At 41.4% G+C, this 22824-nt stretch overlaps 1 protein-coding gene across 1 annotated transcript in view; it reads left to right on the top strand.

Annotated features, from left to right (window-relative positions):
* LOC132371527 (multifunctional methyltransferase subunit TRM112-like protein) overlaps positions 1 to 21158 on the top strand; it is a 104330-nt gene extending 83172 nt beyond the window's left edge. Inside the window, exon 2 of the mRNA XM_059932838.1 lies at positions 20961 to 21158. Within this exon, the coding sequence (XP_059788821.1) occupies positions 20961 to 21158 (198 nt within the window). The remainder of the gene's footprint in view (positions 1 to 20960) is intronic.
* Positions 21159 to 22824: the final 1666 nt, after the last annotated feature.

Genomic DNA, 22824 nt, shown 5'->3' with positions numbered 1-22824 from the left:
TAAACCCAAAATAGCAGAAGAGCAAGAATTTGAACAGTGAGAGCAGAAATAAGTGAAGTTGAAAAAAGGACAGCAACAGAGAAAAATCAAAGAATTATAAGCCAATTCTTTATCAATAAGATTGATACACCTCAAGTCTTGAACTGTCCAGTATGGATCCTACCAGCCATATCAGACTATTGAGTAATTAAAATGTGGTGAATGTGAAATAAAATATGCTGTAAATTAAATAAGTACATACAGGATTTTAAAGACTTCTAGAAAAATAATAGGAGAAAATCTTTATCACCTTAGGTAAACAAAGATATCTTAGGACACAAAAAGGACAAACCATAAACAAAAAAATGATAAAGTAGATATTACCAAACATTTTAAAAGTCTGCTCTTCAAAAAAAATTGTTAAAAACATGTGACGGTAAAAAGCAGACCAGGAGAAATGTCTGCAAAATATCAATATAACTGATAAAAGACTTGAATTCAAAATATATAAAGAACTCTTAACAATTGTTAGAACACAATAAAAGATAAACAACACAATTTAAAAATGGGCAAAATATTTGAAGACACTTCACCAAAAAAAGATATATAAATTCATGTCAGTATATTAAAAGATACTCAATATAAACAATGAACAGGGAAATAAAAGTTAAAACTGTAGTGGAATACCTACACACCCACTAAAGTCAAAGTGACCAAAAACATAAAGTACTGGGGAGGATGAGGTAACTGAAAAGCTCATACAACCTTGTTGGGAACACAGAAGGCTGCAATCACTCTGGGAAAAAATTTGACAAGTTGTTATCAAGTTAGGCATATACTTACCAGTGCAATCACTATCCCCCCCACCAGATTCATCCAAAAGAAAAGAAGATACATGTACACAACAAAGACTTGTACATGAATATAAAGTAACAGCCCTCCAGCCAAAAATCCCCAGGAAGAAGTCTGTAGTTGAACAAGTTGAGTTGATTACTCACTGCAGTGAGGTAGCAACACATACCATGGGGAATCTTGGGGTTTCTTAGTAAGAGGACACTGGAGTGAAACTATTATAGGATTTTAACTCTAGTCGGGTGATTTGAGGGGTAACCTAATGAAGTAGGGTCTGACTCTAGACTGAGGCTGTCAGAAAGTAAAGTCGATTCTATGATGTGTGTCTGAATAATAAATCTATAGGGAGGGCAGACAAACATACAGCTCTAATTAGTAAAGAAGTAGCAGTCATTCATTTTAGCTGAGAAAAAGGACGTTTAGTATCTTGTGGGTAGCAGATGACATTGTTTTTTTCTGAACTCAGACAAAATTACAAAGTAGACTTGCTCTCTCATTGTATCATGGTCTTGAAGTAACCTTGTCTGAGTTTTGTGTTTGTAAGTTTGTTTACATCCTGTAGGAGAATAACAAGATCTAGCTGTGAGTGTCAGGTCAGCTTTCAACTGTCAGGGGATGCTCTTTTTTTTTTTTTTTTCTTTCTCAGTCAAAAACTGGAAACAATCCAAATGTCCATCAACTGGTGATTGAATAAATAAATCGTGGGGTGTCTGTATAATTAAATACTAACCAACAATTTATTTATTTATTTTTAAATTTTTATTTTTATTTTTTTAAGATGTGTATTGCTGTGTCATTTTCAAATACTTGGCATACTGCAGTAATTTTTTGTTAATGATTTCTAACTTACTTTTTTTTTTTTTTACAAATGAGACAATTTAATTTAGAGTAGACAAAAAAGAAGAATTTAAAATATATAAAATATTATAAGATTGATTTGTACCCTACAAACAAAGATTACCATTCCATTTTTCAGTGCCAAAGAACATCTATAAAATTGGATTGTACATTAAGTGAAAAAAAAATTATAACAATTTCTGAAAGATAGGGTACCATATTCTCTGACCATAATGCAATAAAACTAGACAAAAAGTAACAAAAAAGAAAGAGAGACTATTAAATCCTTGTAAATAATATTTTGCTAAAGAATCATGGGTTAATTTCATCAATGAACTTCTATTATATGCAATAATATAGATAAATCTCAGAAGGGAAAGAAACCAACCATAAAAATCTATATTCAGTTGTCCCCAACCTTTTTGGCACCAGGGACTGGTTTCGTGGAAGACAGTTTTTCAATGGACCTCGGGGGAGGGGAGGTTCAGGCCATAATGCGAGCGATGAGGAGCAGCAGATGAAGCTTCGCTCGCTTGACGGCTGCTCACCTCCTGCTGTGCGGCCCGGTTCCTAACAGGCCTCAGACTGGTACCAGTCCCAAGCCCGGGGTTTGGGGACTCCTGTACTGCATGATTCCATTTTTATGAAATTTTAGGAAAGGCAAAACAATGGTAGCAAAGAGCTGATCATTTGATGGATGCCGAGGGTAGATGCGGGTATTGACTGCAAAAGGGCAGGAGGGAACTTCTGGGGGTATGAAAAGGCCAGTGTCATAATGGTGATGGTAGTTATGACTGTCAACATATGGCAATCCTCATAAAATTGTACTTTTAAAATTGTTGATTCTTATTGTATGTAAATTTTACCTCTATAATCCTGATTTGTAAAAAAATCTTTGTCCTCCTTCTGGGTAAGAATGGTTCAGTTCTTAGAAACAAAATAGCCTATCTCCCCTCTCTAGAGTCAAGTGAAAACACTTCCATGCCTTTTGGTTAGTTAACCTCCCCCAAGAGTAACCAGAAGTTTTCTAACACAGGAAAAAAAATAAAGAGTTGATTTCTTAGTGGATCACCCCGTTAGCCACTGGTCAGGGGACACCTGACTACTTTCCTTTCCTCAGAATTGACCCCATCAGTGGCCCCACTATTTCTGTTTTCACAGAGTCACAGTCAGCTCTGAAGAAATGAGGGTCAGCAAACAAACATGTGCAAGTTATTTCCTTCTCTTGACCTCAGTTCTTACCCTACACAGAGGGAGAGGGATGGATATAAGAATTTCTCAGGGCTCTTCTAGCTCAGAAATATTTACTGTATGAGTTGCACTTCCAAGGCTCAATTGAGATGACCATTTGTCTCTGACAATCCGTGTGTGTTAATGTGTGTGCACATGTGTACATATTGTTATGATGTGGAGTGGGTTGAACGGATGCAGGAGAGTAGACGCTACAGGGGTGGAGGATTGTTTCATTGAGCTAAAACTGCAGCAGTCTGGATGATTTATGAGAATTCTTGAGAGTGTATAAGGCTTATTAATTTAATAAAAATGGTTATTGCTTATAATAATGGAAACTGTCTAATAAAAATAAGATAGAAATATCCTTAAAATAATCATTTGATGTCGGCTCTGATTCTTCTCACATTAACTCCTCCAAATTCCACTGAGCTTCTAACACCAATGCTATGCTTTGACCCCATGAGAGGAGCCTCCACCCTGGGCCCCACCTTTAGAGGGCCCCTCTTTGTCCCCCTTCTCCAACTGCTCCCCACCCCAGGGAGGAAGAAGTCCATGGGGCCAAGGGGAATGTCTACTCAGAGTTTATGTGTCCCCCCCAAACCCCATCTATCTAGACCACACTCAAGAGTACCTAGGCCCCCAACCCCTTACCCGATCAGCTTGAGGTTCACTTCTAGAACCTAGGTAAGCCTCTTCTCCAGGTCTGCTGTTTTCCCACACAACAAGCTGAGGGGGAGAGAGAGGTTTGGTGGTGAAGACTGGACAGAGCTTGGATGTGCAGGCTATGACATCACATGAATGCTCACAAGAGCCCTTGCAAGTCAGATTCAGGAGTGGAAAGAAAAAGAAGGAGGACCATGGGCCAGGCCTTCCCATGCCCCAATGCTATCATATTTAACAACTCTGAGGAGTCTAAGAATTCTAAATGAAAACCTGGTCTTCAAGTTATTACTTAGATATAATTGTCAATGTAGACATTTAGAACATATTTCATTTCATAGTTTTTTACCTTGATTTAGAAGATTTAGACACATAGACACATAGCATGTGAGACTTCATTTGGTACTTCCTCCCTGGGGTCCTGTAAATGCTAGAAGCTAGCTTGCTCCAAACCCATGGACAGGTTGAGCAGTGTTTATTCGCCTAAGCTGACTTCCTCAGAATGTGCTAACATAGGAATATCTGAAGGTACACAAGTGACTCCCATTCTGCTGTTAGCTGGAAGAATTCCAAGTGTGATCCTCAGTGCTCTGAGTCCCTCCCATTGATCATTCCACTTAATTTAAAACAAAACTAATAAATGAAAGCATTCTCATTATAAACTCTGATTGGTGGTATATTTAATATATATTGACCTTAATTTGCTGCCACAGAGATTAGTTTAGGATAAAGCCAAGTCTAGCATGAAAGGACTGGGGAAAGAGAGATGTTTTTAAATGAGCTAAAAGAAACTATTAAAAGGAATTTTTAGCTGTACCAGTGAAATTGCTAGCTAGAGAAGGAGGTGAATCAAGAAAATAAGCAGATAATAAAGTACTTGGAGAACATATAGGACACATTACCCAGAAGTAGAAAAAATATAGGAAAAAAAATGATGGCAAGGCCTATTTACCTGTGTAATCCCAGCCATGATTAATTCTCAGGCTTTCCACTGGAGGGTTGTGTGTGTGTGTGTGTGTGTGTGTGTGTGTAGGGAGATGGGAGAGGACAGGAAAATGAGGAATTCTTTTGTTAATACATATACCTACCATGGAACAAATGGACAGTGTTCTTCCCTTATGGGCAAAATCCCTGTAAATAACTCCTTGTTTTTTGTAGAAAATAACTCATCAGTTATCCTCCATGGTAAGTCATATTTTTGTCCAGCTTCCTCACTGTGGGAAAAAAATCCCAGAAGACACTCAGCCTCCCCAGAACTTCTCGTGTCATCACTTTACCTTCAAAGTCCTGAAAGGTTAAGAAGGGCATGTGAGAAGAGTCTTGCTACAGAAGGGAGCATTTGTGATTAACTGTAGGATTGACAGGTATCCAGCACACCTGGTAATCTTGATATTTTGTTGTAAAAATAGACATATTGGGAAGGTATGTGGATTTAAGAGATGCGTGACTTGGCATCTGCTTATTTCACATGAAGAGTTATTTATATGATTTATAGTTGGGTTTCCAAAGTACGTAAGCCACAAGACAGAGACCCACTCAGACTCAGCACTAAGTACTGGGAGCCAGCAGGCTGGGGCAGGTCGCTGGCTGGAGGAGATCAGAGAGAGCAGGCATAAAGCCTTTAGAGCTAAAAAACCCCATACTCCACTGAACTCATGGAACATTGAAAAAACCATGACACATCTCATTAAAAACAACTTTAATTTGATGGATATAAGATTCTGTGAAATGATATTAATTCACTCATCCAGTGGGTATAATACGGTGGGAAAGCACCAGGTTAGGATCAGGAGGCCTGGCTTCATCCAGCTAAGCAAATCACTTTCCTTCCCCATGAACCACCACTTACTGAGCACTAACTTTATGTTTTTTTTACTGAAGTATAGTTGGTGTACAATATTATGTGTTAACAAGTGTACAATATAGTGATTCACAATTTTTAAAGGTTATACTCCATTTATAGTTATTATAAAATATGGGCCATATTCCCTGAGCTGTAAAATATATCCTTGTAACTTATTTTCTACATAATAGTCTGTACCTCTAAGTCCCCTACCCTATACTGCCCTTCTCCCATTCCCTCTCCCCACTGGTAACCACTAGTTAGTTCTCTATATCTGTGAGTCTGCTTCTTTTTTGTTACATTCACTAGTTTGTTGTATTTTTTATAGTCCATATGTAAGTGATATCATACAGTATTTGTCTTTCTCTATCTGACTTATTTCACTTAGCATAATATCCTCAAGATCCATCTATGTTGTTGCAAATGACAAGATTTCATTCTTTTTTATGGCTGAGTAGTATTCCATTCTGTGGGTGTGTGTGTGTGTGTGTGTGTGTGTGGGTGTGTGTGTGTGTGTAGAGAGAGAGAGAGAGAGAGAGAGAGATGGGTCTGTTTTTGTGCCAGTACCATACTATTTTGATTACTGTAGCTTTGTAGTATAGTTTAAAGTCAGGTACCATGATTCCTCCAGCTCTTTTCTTCTTTCTCAAGATTTTGGATCTTTGTGTTTCTATACAAATTTTTAAATTATTTGTTCTAGTTCTGTGAAAAATGTCATGGGTATTTTGATAGTAATTGCATTGAATCTGAAGTAGTAGTATGGGTAGTATGGTCATTTTAAGAATATTTCTTCTTCCAGTCCAAGAACACAGTATATCTTTCCATCTCTTTGTGTCATCTTCAATTTCTTTCATTAATGTCTTATAGTTTTCTGAGTACAGGTCTCTTACCTCCTTAGGTAGGATTATTCCTAAGTATTTTATTCTTTTTGATGGAATCGTAAATGAGATCATTTCCTTAATTTCTCTTTCTGATATTTTGTTCTTAGTGTATAGAAATACAACAGATTTCTGAATATTAATTTTGTATCCTACAACTTGAGCCAATTTATTGATTAGCTCTAATAGTTTTCTGGTGGTGTCTTTAGGATTTTCTATGTATAGTATCATGTCATCTGCAAATAATGAAGCACTAACTAGATAACACTGAGACACACCCCAGGAATTGAACAATGAGGGAAACAAGAGTAGCTGTTTATAACTATACATTCCACACAAAGTGTATAAGAATAGGAACATTAAAAATGGTATTAAAGAGTCTCTGATTACCAGGATAAACTTAAAAGATGAGCAATAGAAGCATGGAACATAGACACATCCATCTGAGCAATGTCCAGGGGAGAAGATATTCCAAAGAGTCAAATGCGGGTTTGATCCACCTGGCAGGTATATCCCTATTATGGACATTGCAGGAAGGCACTAGACAATATTAAACATTTAAACCACATAGGCACTTCCTCATTCTGAGGCTATCCTCCACAAGAACACTTCTAATTACACTTGGCTTCCTATGTAGCTTGTCAAGAGGAAGATACTATGCTTGCCAGAGAATGAAAGTGTAGTGTCAACTTAGAAGTTCTAGTTCTCATTGCACAATAAAAAATTTCTATTTTTATGCCTTAATCTCTTGTGAATTTATTCTGACTCTACCACTTACTAGTTGGGTGTCCTCGGCCATGTTACCTTCTTCTAAACCTCAGCTTCCTCACTTATAAAATGGAAAATACAACCTTTCCATCCTCTTGGGGTTGTAGTGAGGATTTAGAGATTAATGTATGCAAAACCACTTAGCAGAGAGCTGGGCACATAATACTGTCTAATAAATATCAGCTAGGACCATTACTATGATCCCTTCCCTCACTCTTTCTCTCTTCTCCATGCCTCTCATCTCTCCACCCATTTATCCCCATCTATTCACTCATCTACTCAACCAGCCAGCCAATCACTAGGTCATTGAGTGGTCATTTGTCATCCATCAAAATGTAATTAGGGACCAGGCACAGGGCTGGACACTGAAGCTACAGATATAAATAGTACCCAGATCCCCTCTCCAGGGGGTCACTCTCTCCCCTGCACTGGACTCTGCCATTCTTTAACATCGTGAAGGGCACACAATAGGTGCAGTTTTATTGAACATCTCATGTTATTGTTGATGGTATCAGTCTCCCTAATGAACTCTAGGAAATGGACAAAATTGAGCCTCTGAACCTGTAAAGCTGAGGGGTAGTCTCTAAACCTTGGCAAATTCACCACAGTCTTATTAGGCCTTCTAGAAGCCAGGCCTCCCTTGGTGTCATCCCTCTGCATTTCTTATCACTATTTCTCTCTAATAGCTTCTACACCATGTTATATGATTCAAGGTGTTTGCATATAATAGAATCTAGATTATTTGAATATTTGATGTTGGCAGCCCTTGGGCCAGACTGTCCAAATCCTATGTACATTTACCCAGATCTCATAATACGCTGTATTATTCCCCTTGAGTACGTTTCCCACTATTTTATCTCTGCCTCTAAGTAGCTTGAAACCATAAAACTGCATCTATTTTCTTAAAGGTATTGTGGTGACTGAGTTAGAGCATCTGCCTTCCTGCAAAGATATTAACAAAATTCCTTGAAGAAAATTGTTCCAGTGGTTATCACCTTTACTCTTGTTCCTAGAATCTCTGAAGAAAGGGTGGGAAGGGTTTTTCACAACTATAAATGGATTTGAAAAACCCAGAGAAGGAAATTATCTGTTTCTATGATGAGCCAGAGTGACATGACAGACAATTAGTAGGATGACCTGTTTCTCTGAGATGGGAAGCTTAGCCATATCAAGGACTTAAAGCCCCCAGCCCATCTTCTATCCCCTAGTGAATTCCTTCTCTGCAAACAGCCAGCTCTGCCAGCTGACAGTGACTTTCACCTTGAATCCTTCAAAGTCACCTTTCTTTTTAAATCCCTTTGCTATGATGTAGAATAGCAATAGCTTTGCCATCTTGGCTACTGTTTGCAGGGTGTGTGGAGGTAGAAGTTGAACACTGGAAGGACTGACCTATCCAACAGAATCATGCTTTGAATATGGATGTGCTTCACATTCTGTCTTTCCTTTGCACAATTTCTCAACTTCACCTTTAGAGCATAGAGTCTGAAAAGCTGGGGAGCTCCCCAGATACCTATTTGAGAGAAGAGAGACTTTAGGTCAAAGGGGGGGAAAATGCTTCTCCCCCGGTATGTTACGCTGAATTATTTTGTGTTGATGTGCAAGGATGCTTTGTGTAAGAGGAAAATGGAAAGAGGTGATATACAAGGGAATCGTTTAGCAAAGAGGCAAGTTACCCAATCTATTTCTCGAGACTTGAGCTGATCATTGCTGAATTTTAAGGGTATCACAATTTGTAATCCATAAATGCTACCTTTGAACAGTTTTAGAAGCCTGTTTCTAAAACATGCCCCTTGGAGTAAATTGGCATGTATAGAAAATCCTTCTTTAACTTTCTTTTCCAGGAAGGGGTAATTTTACCTAACTTTCCCATAGTTTTTATCTACATCTTATCCAGTTATCAGATTCCTCCCCAAAAGTAAGATGTAGGAGGGTGAAGAAAACTTCTCAGAAACTTTACAGAAGAGCCCCGGGGTATACCTATCGAGAGAAGACCCAGGAGCTCAGCAAGCATGGAGAAGCGGAAGAGCAGGAGAGCACAGGCATCTGTTCCTGCCACAGCAGAAGGAGTTCCCTCTGGTGTCAGTTCCTAAAATTGAACTTAGGCTGATTCTCCTGACTAGTTTACCATCCTTTTTTCTTACTTGTTCAGCCTCCTTCCAGAAATGCCAAACAGGCGATTGTCAGTGTATCATTTCCTATCTCAGTATGCTTTAGAACACCTCACTCCAAAAAAATAGCATGGGACCAATGCAGCTTAGGTGACTAAAAATGACGTGTAGCAAATCAGGCAAAGAATTGGTGCTATCCAGGCATCCATTCTGTAATCAAGCCATAAGCACAGGGGGCTTCGTCTCTGCCAGGCACGGAGCTAAGTGCTATAAATAAGATCAGCCATCACTCTCTTCTATTCTTCTCTCCTCACCTTTTTTTATTTCCTTACTACTCTCTTGTCCCAATAACGATAATAGCTAACATTTACTGAGCACAGGCTGTGTCAAACATGTGCTGAACAAGTATACATCTCATTTGACTGTCCCCAAACTGTACAAATACTTACTGTCACTTTTGTCATCATCATCATCATCATCATCATCATCATGGAGGGGCTTATCAACTTACACAATTAGGTAGAAGAGTTAGGATTTGAATCCAGGTAGTCTGATCTGATGCTTACACACTAACATAACTTTATATCTTCCTCACCCATTTACCTTAGCTCTGTTAAGCATGTTGAGTCATGAACAAACCAGAGAGCTTTAATTATTCTAGAAGTTGTAGGTTGGTTAAAAGCAGCGGGTTTCCTTGTGATAAACTAGAAGAAAGTAAGCTGAATTGCATCATGAAAAATGTAAGTTAGCTATAAAGAAGGACTCCTTGAAGGCAAGGCATATTTTAATTGTCATTCCATTATCTTTTAGGATTAGAATAAATTATGAGGAACAGAACATTTATACTTACGTTTTCTGTTTGGGCAGTCATTCCTCAAGCAGAAAATAAGATTACTCATGTAGAAGCTTTCTAGACACAGTATTATTGTGTGAATGAATTCCTGGTTTTGGCTGTTCCCAGCTCTCTCCTTCCACAGCACATGCAGGGAAGCAGTCCCTTGGCCCATGAGTCCACCACTTTTTCTCATTTATCTCCTTGCTTTTTGTCGACTGAGAATTCTTAAAGGATAGAATAGCTTCCCCTAAGTGCCAGCTCGCAGATCAGTTGGTAATGACTGCCTCTTTTGCTGAACCAGGAGGGGCTGGCAAGTCAGAGAATGCCAGGATCCGTTCCCCAGTCCTGCCACGGACTGAGGGAGAGGGCATCTGCTGAGTCTGCAGAGTCTCAGTCGCCCCCTTCAGAATGTATAGAGGGTGGAGATGGTGCAATGGACACTGACCTGAGTTGGGAGCCTACAGCAGTAGGCTGATGAAGTGTAGACGGAATCGCTTCAGAAGTTGGGTTGGAATCCCCCAAAGTCACAAATTAGCTGCGTGACCTTGGATAAATTATTTAAGCTTTCCAAGTCTCAGTATTCACATCTGCAAAGGAAGGCATGAAAGTGCCTACTTTTATTGTTTTATAAAATAAACTTCCTTGTTTGATTTTTAATCATAATCTGAATTCACTTTATTTTTCTCTATATATATTCCTAAACTACTCCCTCTCTTGTAGTCAAACTCAACTATTCAAAGTCTTTCCTATCTTTTTGTTTAATCTAGAATGTTCCTCTTACTCCAAAAAATCTCCCCCCTGAACACTTTTATGGATCCTACTATTGTTTAAATCCTATATTGCCTAAGAAACTTTCCCCCAAATATTCAAGCGCACGTCTCCTTTAACCCTCAAAAGCACATAAGATTCTTTGCAATCCAAACCGTAATTTGGGTTAATCCACTTTCCCAGCCTCATCTCCTGCTACACACCTCTCAATTTAGGCTTCAAAAATACCAAATAATTCATAGCTGCAGAAGTCACCATATTGTTTTATGTGTCTTTTTTGGAACAGGTTTTCTTGTCTAAAATTCTTGTCCTCTTGGTGGACTCCTACTCATCCTTCAAAATCCTATGGGTGGGTCACTTCTAAGTAAAGTATTCCCTGATAACCTCTTTAACCCACAAGAATTCATCACCCATATTTCTGCATTAATTCAACAACTTTTTGTTGCTATTTTTGCTTTTTTTATATATTATAAATCACTTTTTCACGTATGTCAAGATATGAACTCCTTGAGGACAGGCAGTATGTGGCGTATATTTTGTATGACTAGCGCCTGGCACGTAGTAAGAAGGTGCTCAAAAACATTTGAAAGGTTAAACTAAGTGTTTTGCATTTGATGATATGTTTTCTTACTCTGTTGTTACGCCTTTCCATCTAGACTTCTCAACAGATTGTTAGCACTTTGGAGGCAGAAGGGACTTATTTAACTCTGTGTCTCCTATAGTGCTGGGAATTTACTAGATCATTATTTGTCAGGTGGGACAACGCCATAGAGGAGAGGGTGGGAATGGATTTGCAGCAAGAAGTGAGTGGATCCCTATAGCTCCCAGTTACGAGGCTGGCAATGACCCCTCCAAACACAAAGGAAAAAGACCTGGGGCTGACCACACACTTGTCCCCCAGAGAGAGCTTGGAAGTCTTATTTATAAGGTAGAACTCATGTTTCACGAGTGGAACAGGAACAGAAAGAAAACCCAAGTTCTGAAGTTGAATTTAATTGTCAAAAACCTCTCCCTAGGGGCTTCCCTGGTGGCGCAGTGGTTGAGAATCTGCCTGCCAATGCAGGGCACATGGGTTCGAGCCCTGGTCTGGGAAGATTCCACATGCCGCGGAGCAACTGGGCCCGTGAGCCACAATTACTGAGCCTGCGCGTCTGGAGCCTGTGCTCTGCAACAAGAGAGGCCGCGACAGTGAGAGGCCCGCGCACCGCGATGAAGAGTGGCCCCCACTTGCCGCAATTAGAGAAAGCCCTTGCACAGAAACGAAGACCCAACACAGCCAAAAATAAATAAATAAATAAATAAATAAACCCAAAGTTTAAAAAAAAAAAAAAACCTCTCCCTAGCTCCCTCCTAAAGACCATTGGATAGCCTGATACAGAAAGGTATTTTACTTTAAGCAATTACACATATTTTGCAAGTGCTAATAGTTCTGTGGTGAAAAACTGAAGGCATAAGGGAAAAAAAAAAAGAAAAGAAAAGTGAGTGAGAGAGAGTGAGAGACAAAGGAGCTGGTTTGAAGGGATTTTATCTAATTTCATTTTAATTAGATCTTTTTTCTAACTGAGTTTCTAATTTTTCAATTAGCAATTAGCAGCTGCAACTCATTCTGAGCATCACGAGGTGCCAAAGACACTAATTACACCACAGGAGTAGGAGGCTGGAAATGAGAAATAAAATTATCCGTGAATGTTATTAGAAGAAAGGAATGATTACTCTCTGTAATAATGTGAGCCTAATTAGATTGAAGGAATCAGAGAGGAAAAAATGAGATTTAAAAATGGATTACATTTAGATGCCTCGAGGTCATAATTTTGCTATAAATATTGTTTTAGAACATCTCACTTGAAAACAGGTTTGCAAGCCTGACGATGTTTGGTCAGGTTGTTCGGCAATGACCCACATCCCTGGTAGACAATAACCCAAAACATCAATGACTTCTGAAATGCCAATACTCTTCCTGTAAAACATGTGTCTGAGATTTCAAAAATAAACACTCACACACATGCACACACATAAACAGAGCAATAAAAATAATACCCAGGCACTGGGAGATACCAAAGCAAAGATGCCGTTTTGGGCATTGCAAATCGGGAGTGGAATTTTGAGCCATGAAATGGAAAGTTATATGGCTGTAGTTTCCAGTCGGCTGGTACAATTAGTTTCCTTCCTTCGATGACAGTGCCGAGCCTATCACTGTGTTTCAGGGAAGCTGCAAGCCGATGGCTCCTCCATATCTGGAAGCTACTGGTTTGTAATACACTTCAGTCAAGAGCTGTGTAGCTTTCTATTAACAAAGCAGCCACACAGACCATCCATGTTCTCAGAGAAGAGCTAATTTTCTGGCTCTGGACACAGAGAATCAACCTATGGTATTGATCCTCAAGAGTGATTCCCAATTAGCTGCAAAGTAATCTCCCAGACTCCCGGAGGCCAGAGCGGCTAATGATGGCTTTGGAGGACTCCAACAGAGCTGCATCCCTTCCCCTCCTTAAGTGCCACGCCAGTGATTGAACGCATCTTAACAAACATTCTTACAACCTCTGTGGCCCATAGGTTGCTTCCTCACAGGAGGAGATAATACTGAGTCCTCTCCCCCTTCCTGTCCTTGGGAGAAAGGTAAGATGCTTTCGAAGGGCAGCAGGAAATTCCATGAGCGTTAAATCTACACACCCACCTCACTTTCTGGTAAACTTCCTGAAAATCTTGCCGCCATCCCCTTGTCTCTTCTCATACCCTTCAAAGAGTTCCCCAATTCTCCTGGTTTTTCCACTTTCCTAATGATTTCAAAATGTCTTGACCACTCTCCTAAGCCCTAAGCCTGGCAATTTTTACAGGCAGTTAACTGGCAGTGTTAGCTGTAGGTCTCAACAGCACTTTAAAATCAACATCGGCAGGATCTATCACATTTATGCTAATAAATTCTCCATTCCCACCCTAAAGTGCCCCTCAACCTGCATTCTAGATTTTGTCAACGGCATGGCCATTCTCCCAGGAATTTAGACTGCAATCCTTGAAGTAATCTTTGATTCCTCCCTTTTTCCCGTATCCCCAGCTCCTTCCGTGGCATTTCAATCAGCCCCGTGAGTTCTGTCCCAGTAATTCTCCCACGGTGCATCTTTTCTCATATCCAATGCCCCAGTGTAGGCATCTTTTATTTCGGACCATAAATTTCTAACCAACTCCCTTCGGACAAATGCCTTCTGCTCTGCACTCCTAGCTTCACCTTCCTGCAAAGCTGCCTAGATCCTGTTCTCCCCCACCAGAACTAGTCAGTGGTTGCTCGTGCTTTGGCAAAAAGCTGCAACTCCTAAGCCCCTGTTTTCTGGTTCCAGCCCACATTTTGGATGTAATATTTTCCTCTTCTGTTTCAATATTCTATGGTACAGCCAAACTAATGTATGGGTTTGATGCCTTGCTTGTTCTGTATCCTTTAATTGATATCCCTCATATCTATTTCCAGAAAGTCAAATCCTACTTATTCTGCAAGATCCAGCTCAAATAGCGTTAATATTCCTAATCCCCCTTTGCATGTATTTAGGGCTTTTCATTTTCAAAGCAAGTCCACATCCATATGGTTTATTTAAGCCTCACAACAGCTCCAAGGGAGGCAGGAAGAATAGGCATCATTAACCCTCTTTTACAGAGGAGGAAACTGAGACACAGTCAGGGTAAGTGAATTGCCCAGTAATCAATGGTAGACCAGATGCAGACCTGCTGACTTTCAGCTGATGCACTTTCCTTTGAGGACTGCCAATGCTCAGAGTGTGCTTGCTTTTGCTTTCCAATCATTGGGATGGAGCTTTGCAGTAAAACAATTGCCCTCCTGATGGAACCTGAAAAAATTGATGAGCTCTCATTCCTTAGTCCGCCTATCTATCTTTATATATCTCACCACATTTGCCACTAATTATATTTCTCTTTATAATCTGAGCTCTCCAGTTAAGTAATGTAATTGATCACTCCTGAAAAATATCACTAATTCCAAAATGGCCCTGAAGTATTTTGTCATGCTGTTCCCTTTTTCATTTCTCTACCCCTGGTGTTAGAATTATTAAGATGTCACATGCATCAGAAGAAAAACAGTACTAAAGGCCTAAAAATGTAGCTTCTGCATGTGTCAGAGGAGAGAAGGAGTAGGGAACAAATCTGTTTCTTTCTTAAAAACAGTAAAGTCAAAAATTGATTTAAAATACAAAAGAACAAAAAGAGACAGAAATCTTCGTTAATCTGAAGCTTCCAAGGAATATAGCATCTGCAAAGAAGAGAAAGTGGGGCACAGCCCTTAGTCTGTAAACTAATCATTATCTTTCAGTTGTCTCTGTTATTGCCCAGAGTCCGTGACCACGCTGTCAATGAGCAGAAAGGCAGGATGGGGGTGGGATCCTGCTGGCTTGGAAGGGGAGGCGGGTTTGTGTTGGAACTTCCTACCACCCCAATATATACTGCTTAAGCTACTATTCTCTTTTCTGTCATTCAGGAAGGTAAAGCCAAGGAACTGCCCCCAGCTTGCAAGGAGGGGCATGGAGGGGGGAGGCATGATGGACACTGCCTCCCTGGACTGGTTGGAATACAGAGCAGCGCTGGAGGCATCTGTGTGGCTCTTCTGTGTCACTCCCAACTCACTTGAGCAGAAACTTGAATAAAGTAGAAAAGGAAGAACCAAGAATGATGATTCTCAGAACCTCTCTGCTCCCAAATTTTCCTCTTCTTCCCTTAGAGTCTTAGTTTTAGCCTTGAATTCCCTCTTCTGGATCTTAGTGTCCTGTTTTTACTAAGACAACACTTCTGGATCTATATGGGTTATTTGGTCTAAGTGAGGACTAGGGAATTATACCTAAATCAGCAATAGAGACAGAATATAGACAGAAGGTCTAGAGGTGTCACATGTTGAGTACCTACTATGTGTCAGACACTATGCTAAAGACCTACGTTATCTCATTTAATCCTATAGCACACAGTAAGATCAATGTTAATCCCATTAACATAGCGGAGGAAACTGACCATCTTGCCCAAGTTCCCAGAGCTAATAAATGATGGATCTAGAGTTCCAACCCAGGTTTGACTGATGGCAAAGCTTTCGCCTTTCCATTGGACTACTCTGCCCCCACTGACCTGCAAAGTGTCACCTTATCTGTTCCCTAGAGTCATGGACAGAGCATGGCTATAGGGTCATCCAGATCTGGCTCAAACCCTGCCTCTACTGCTTACATACTGAAGAAGAATAATTTTAATCTTAAATAACTATTTTAAGAACTAAATTACATAAAATAGTTCTCCAGCGCATTACCTGGGAGAGATGAAGGAACCACTTTGACGGGTACACTGTGCTACCCCCATTCTTCCACCTGCTATGTGAAAGGCAGAATCACACAATGGAAAGAACATAAACTGTTACATTAAAAAAGAAAATTAGGTTTGAATTCCAGTTATGTCATCCAGTAGTTGTGTGACCTGATGCAAGTCAAAACCTCTCTGAACTTTCATTTCCTCTCTAAAATGGGCATTCTAATGTTATATATCCTACCAGGCTATCACGTGAGTCACATCAAAGGTGATAATAGATATGGAAATACTTTTAAAATATAAAAATATTTTAAAGATTATATAAATCTCTCATTTAAACATAGATCATATGCATATATATGTGTGCATATATATAATATATATATTTATATATATATGTGTATATATATTGTATTTTATATGTGCGTGTGTGTGTATATATATATATATATATTTATATATAGTTTGTGTGTGTGTGTGTGTGTGTGTGTGTGTGTTGTATAACATGCTAGGAGAACCTAACCATACTCTTCCTCCACACTGGGACTCTTTTTCAGCCCTATATATCTTTATCCAGGTAGGAAAGTGCCCTCGAACCGTCAAGCCAGATCAAGGGATGACCACCTGTAAATGGGAAGAAATGACTAAATGGCACTTCTCATTGCCCTTGTTTCTGAGCAGGGCTGGAGGAGTAAGAAATCTTTAATATTCCCGAATAGCGCAGTAATAGGCAGCAGGGAGAAGCTCTCTTACTTGGGACAGGCCGCGTGATCTTCCTGGATGAAAAGTTCAGCCAGAATAATTTGCTCATCAAGAATGGGACAGAACAAGTGGTGGGCACAACAGGACAGGGATGGCCAGACCCAGGCCATCCTCCTGCTGTGGATTTCTGTTTCTATTCCATGTTCTGAAATTTGGAGAGCCTGAAACATTCCAGAAAGACCCTTTCAGTTGCTGATGAGAGACAGTGTCCCAATGATGGGGGTGGTGAGAGGCAGCCTCTGCTCTGAAACTCACTGGATCTCACAACCTACACCTCCTCCTCCTCCTCCTCCTCTCCCTCTTTCTCCCCCAATTCTCCCCTTCCCTCTCCCAATCTTTCTTCCTCCCTCCCCTCCCTTTCCCCTTCCTCTCCCTCCTCCTCCTTTTCTCCCTCCTCTCCCTCCTCTTCTTCTCCCTCTGCCCCTCCCTTCTCCTCCTCTCATTCCTCCCACTCCTCCTCCCCCTCCTTCCCCCTCCCTCTCCCTCCTCCTCCCTCCCCTCCTCTTCCCCCTCTTCTACTCTCTCCTCCTCTCCGTCCTTTTCTCCCTCCTCCCCTTCTCTCCCCTCCCCCTCATCCTTCTCCTTCTCCCCCTTCTCTCCTTCCACCCCCTCCTCCCCTCTTCCTCCTGGTACCAGTTGCCTAAAGGGAGGGATCTTGGCCCTACCCTCTAAGTGGCCAGGGATGGACCGAGAAGGCTAAAAGGTGAGGAGGGCAGGAGGCCGAGGCCTTTCCTATCTCATCAGTCTTCCCCGTCCTGGGCTGAGGCAAACGGTGCAGTTCGCTGGGCTTGTGACTATCTTCCGGGCCTGGAGCTTGGGTGGCAGCTGTCCACAGCAGGCCAGACGTTTGAACATCTAGTCAGAGCCTTTCTTGTCTCACAGCCCCCAACCCCCCCGAAACTAACACCCCTTTGTCTCCAGCTGGTTCTTGGTCCCTAACTGTTCTCATTTGTGATTTTATTTTCCTTGAATGGGGGGAGTTACTCAGAGCTGGGCTCTTGTCCAACTGGTCCGGCACCATCTTTCGTCTCCCTGGGCCGTTCGCTCCTCTTCGAGAGGATTCTCTCTGGGTCTGCCTTCCCTCTCTCCTCTCCATCTGGCACTGCACGCCCTACTGCGTGGGTCCTGCAGGGCTGGAGCTGGCCAGCCAGGCAGCGCAGCCAGCAAGCAGCAAAGCCTTTATAGCAGTGATCTGGGAATCCAGGCTGCCTACGTAGTTTCTCTGCCGATCCATGTCAGAGAGACAAAACACCGAGAGAGGTTTAAAACATTCAAGAGAGGAAAAAACAAACACATAGCATGAGAGAGCTATGTCCAACCAGCAATTTTACTAGCAAAAAATCTGCTTTAAAAATGTATAAAGAAATTGGGCTTCCCTGGTTGTGCAGTGGTTAAGAATCTGCCTGCCAATGCAGGGGACATGGGTTCGAGTCCTGGTCCGGGAAGATCCCACATGCTGCAGAGCAACTAAGCCCATGCGCTACAACTACTGAGCCTGTGCTCTAGGGCCCATGAGCCACAACTACTGAGCTCGCATGCTACAACTACTGAAGCTCACATGCTGCAACTACTGGAGCCTGCGTGCCTAGAGCCCATGCTCTGCAACAAGAGAAGTCACCGCAGTGAGAAGCCCGCGTGCCGCAGTGAAGAGTAGGCCCCGCTCCCCGCAACTAGAGAGAGACTGTGCACAGCAACGAAGACCTAGTGCAGGCAAAAATAAATAAATAAAATAAAGTTATATAAATAAATAAATAAATAAATAAATAAATAAATAATAAAATTAAAATGCATAAGGAAACAAAGAAAAAAAATTGGGCAAATTGTTTTGGTGGAAACCCATTTCTCCCACGTTCAGCTATTTCCCTGCATCAGCTCTTCACGCTCCCAGAGAGAGCTGCCAGCCATGTAAGACAACAGTGCAAATGAAAGTCACCCCAAGCCCCAACCTAGGTCTGCTGCAGGGCACAGATTGCTGCAGGCCTGGGGTCCAGCTGGCCGGCTGCTGCAGCTGGAGGAGCCCACTGGGTTTCCAGTTTTGTGCTGACCCTTGCAAGTGTGCTTCAGCTGGAAAAAAATCACAGACCTATTCATATTCATGTCGAAGCCCCCAGGGGAGGCTGTGGCAGATGAGCCCTAAGTGTCTCATCTTCCCTGATCCCAAGGATATCGGTGGGTCCCTGAAGGGGTCCAGAATGATCTCAGCCAGGCTGCCAGGAAATGACTGCTTACCAATCAGAAACAGAGCCTGATATCTATTCTCTGGGGCTGGATGGATAGAGGTCAAATGAGTCTGCTTGAAAAATATCCATGTATTACCTGACAGGTGTTCATCACTAGCTGTGTAATTGTAGGGCTTCAGGTCCTTACAAAATATAAAGGACAGGTAATGGGAGATGCTTGTCACGCATCTCTGAATGCAGAGACCCGTACTAATTTCCCAGGACCAGGCTCCTAACTCATCTGCTGTACCCACGTATATCTGTGGTCATTTGAGACACACACTGGGCCCACACAGTATTTTACAATACTCCAAGAAGAGCAGGAAAGCTTCCAGAGCAGGGTTAAGATCCAAGCCACCCCATGCACCACTCAACATCCCTGGGAAAGCAGGGTCTGCCACCTTCTCTAGGAGGTTCTTGCTGATTGCTTTGGGAGTTTGAGTCTCAGTGACCACACTCTGTCCTGGCCTGACCCCAAGGGTACATCCACGTAGTAACCTGGAGGCGAATGCATGACCCCAAGGAGAGTAATTATGTTGTGGCCAATAAATAATCACTTGAACAATTAGTGCTCACCTCTTTGGAATTCTCATCTCACCACAGGACAGTCTTGTTCTGCAACCTTGTCAATATATTGACATGTTATAAATAAGTGGTTTTACTGGAAGTGAGATGCAAGCTATCTTGAAACTAACTGAGCGTGACCAGAATACACCATCCCCTACCTCCCAGGAAATCATTTGCATTCTGATGCAAAATGATGCTAGAATCCGAAACTTCACCATGGTCCTCAGCAGCAGTAAGGAACACTGACCCAGTAATGGGCTAAGTAACATCCCTACTGGTGACTCTAAGCAAGGAAAAAGAATAAGGAAGAGGAAGAAGCAATAAAAAAAAGAAAAACACAAGCCATCATCTGGGAACCTGGGATGATGGAAGGCGGAGGGTGGGACATCAGAGTAGGGAAAAAAAAAGTGGTAAGAGACAGAAAGAAGTTATATGACAGGCACAGCAGAGGGCCATTCACTGCATTAGGTGGTCTCTCTCTGTGGCAGTTTTTTTATCCACTTAATTAATTCAGTACAAACAGATTGAGCACCAATTATAAGCAGGGTTGTGTAGAAATCCTCATGGATGAGATATGGAGATGAGCAAGATATATGTTTTCAGCTCTCAACTTGCATACAGTTCAATTGGGGCTAAATTATAGACACAAATACCAATATTACAAGTTGGACATTACTAAAAGAAGAAGAGATTCTTGGCAGGGGGTGGGAAATTTCTTAGCGGAGCTGAAATTTGAGCATCATCTAAGGTAAATGAATGCCCTCTTTCCTGGCATGGAGGAATTTTTCCTTTCCAGGGATTCATGGTAAAAAGATACAATTCTTCATCTCAGAGGAAACAGTGGTACAAAATGACAAATGAGTTGATGATGTAAAACTGCTTCCAGATATTTCTAGGTGTAAAAGTTTGCTCACATGATGCATCCACAGTCATGTATCTCATCCATTCTGACTTTGTCTTCTACGTTGATTTCTGGGCCCCTCCTCAAATCTCCTAAGAATTTAGAGCACCTCCTATCCCTGGAAGAGGCACTGTTTATGTCCCTGGATGCAAGACAGTCTCCTGGGAGCCTGTTGAAATACAGATGAATCGGCCCTCACCCCAACTAACTGATCAGGACCACAGTGGGTCAACCTGAATTTCTATATTTATGACAGTATGCCTAAATGAATCTAAGGAATAGTTGTATCTGTAACTCACAGGACCAGTGCTCACTGTGTAAGTTTCTTCCACCTGTTAGTTGAAATCACTGAAATTTCCTGATTATGATATAGATATATTGTGACATCTCCCTTCTGCATAGCAGCCGGTAATGATGACAGGGAGTGTTTCACTTGTTGATTTCTTGTGGTGGTTGTTTTCCTGAAGGATGAGGTGGGGGTGTGGCAGGACCGGCAGCTAGACCCCAGGACCTTTGTCCGGCGTGGCTGCAAAGCCACCTATGACCTGTCCTGTTACACTGAGATTCAACCCCGTATCCCTGGCTGCAGTGTACCAGGACGCCCAATTATTCTGTACCAGCTCCATAAACTTTGGGCTGACGAGCCTCAGGTGAAAGGCTCTTGAGAGTAAGAGCAGAAAAACCTTCTTTCCTCTACAAGGAACTCTCCCTCCCGAGGATGTCCTTTCTTTGCAAGAAACACAAATTAACTAGCTGCCACTAATGACCTCCAGACCAACACAAACCCACTTCCCCTTGAAATTAACCTTCTATTCTGAATCTAAACAATGTCTAATTAGCCCCAAGCACTGGTGAGCTAACTAGAAGAGAAAGCTCTAGGAAATTAAAATGGGGGCTAGCTTTACTGATGAAAAAAAGAAGAAATAGCAAAAAGCCATCTTCCAATTATCCTCCTCCTAACTTCCGCCCCCAGTTCCTTATCCTGCATCTTCATCTGTCTTCCTTTCTACAAACCTTGTAAAGGAGTCTGCTTTTCAGACAAATATTTTTCCCATCTCATTTGACACTGAAAAGGCAGGAAAAATATTGCTCATCACGATAAATATCAGTATAATATTCCAATTTTCTAGCATTTGACAGCAATCAAGGGAAGAGTAATGTGTTCCCTCTGTGACTAAATCATTTAGAGACCAAGGTATTCTGTCTCACTCTCATTAGGAAAAAAAAAATATTCCAATAATCTCATTATTCCAGTGTGAATAACAGTAAAAAAAAAAAAAAAAAAGCACCAAGACTAATGACTTCTTCTACGCTTGCCTCCACCGATCCCAGCCAGGCTGCACTTTTATGGAACATGTCTTGGTAATGGGGTCTTCTTTAGCAGCGATCTGACAGTATCTGCTGCTTTGAGAGTCCTGCCTAACAAAACACGTCCTGCTTTGTCTGCAGCCAGGGATACACACACCCCTGGGCTCCAAAGACTCTTTTTATGTACTTTTTTAAAAAACGAACTCCAGTGGCAAAAGAATGTGTCATGGCATGTTAAACTTTATGGAAATTCTTGTGGAGAATAACATAATTTCACAGTGCATTACTCTGAAATGACCTAGTACTTGAACAATTAATTTTTAAGGTGTAGCACTGACTTCCCCTTGCTGTATTTAACCCATCTGAAATTGTCAACAAAGCCAAGGGTTGGACAATGAGTTGTGAGAAGGCAAGAGCCTGAAAATTAGTGCCTGTCTACTGTGTTTTCTTTTATCAGACATAACACTCCTCTCTTTGGCTCAAAATGAAAGGAGAAAGGAGCAGTTACTTTAATTAGGGGCACCTCGTAAGCAGCACAGCCTGGCAGGAAAACAGCACAGTTCAGGACACGTAATCTCTACTTCTTACCTCTGCCAGTAATTTACTGTGACCTTGGACAAACTTCTTTTCCTCTCTGGGCGTAAGGTGGGGAAAGCATGGATCTTGCTTGTTAGGCACCTAAAAAAAAAATTCTGTAGTGGTAAGTAAATAAATTTATAATATGTCCTCTGACCTCCTTGGAATAAAGGCTCCAAATTTCTCCTAATTTTTTTTGTTGTCCTTTCTACACCCTATTTTGGCTCCTACCAACTTGCTTTCCTCACCCCCCGCCCACACTCCTTCCCACCCCACATACACACAGAGAAGCAGAGAATTGGTATGCAAAAGCATCTTCTCACATGAGATAATTTAAATTCATAGGAAAAAGCCATAGTGTGGTAGAGTTGGAAGGAATCTTATAAAACATCCATCTGAGGTTCTTCACTCCGGGGGTGGGGCGGGGGAAAGGATTCAGAGAGGAGA

This window comes from Balaenoptera ricei, chromosome 1 (assembly GCF_028023285.1).
Source record: "Balaenoptera ricei isolate mBalRic1 chromosome 1, mBalRic1.hap2, whole genome shotgun sequence".
Lineage (NCBI taxonomy): Eukaryota > Metazoa > Chordata > Mammalia > Artiodactyla > Balaenopteridae > Balaenoptera > Balaenoptera ricei.
Note: the sequence above shows the minus strand (reverse complement) of the source record. Positions and strands in the feature narration are given on the sequence as shown.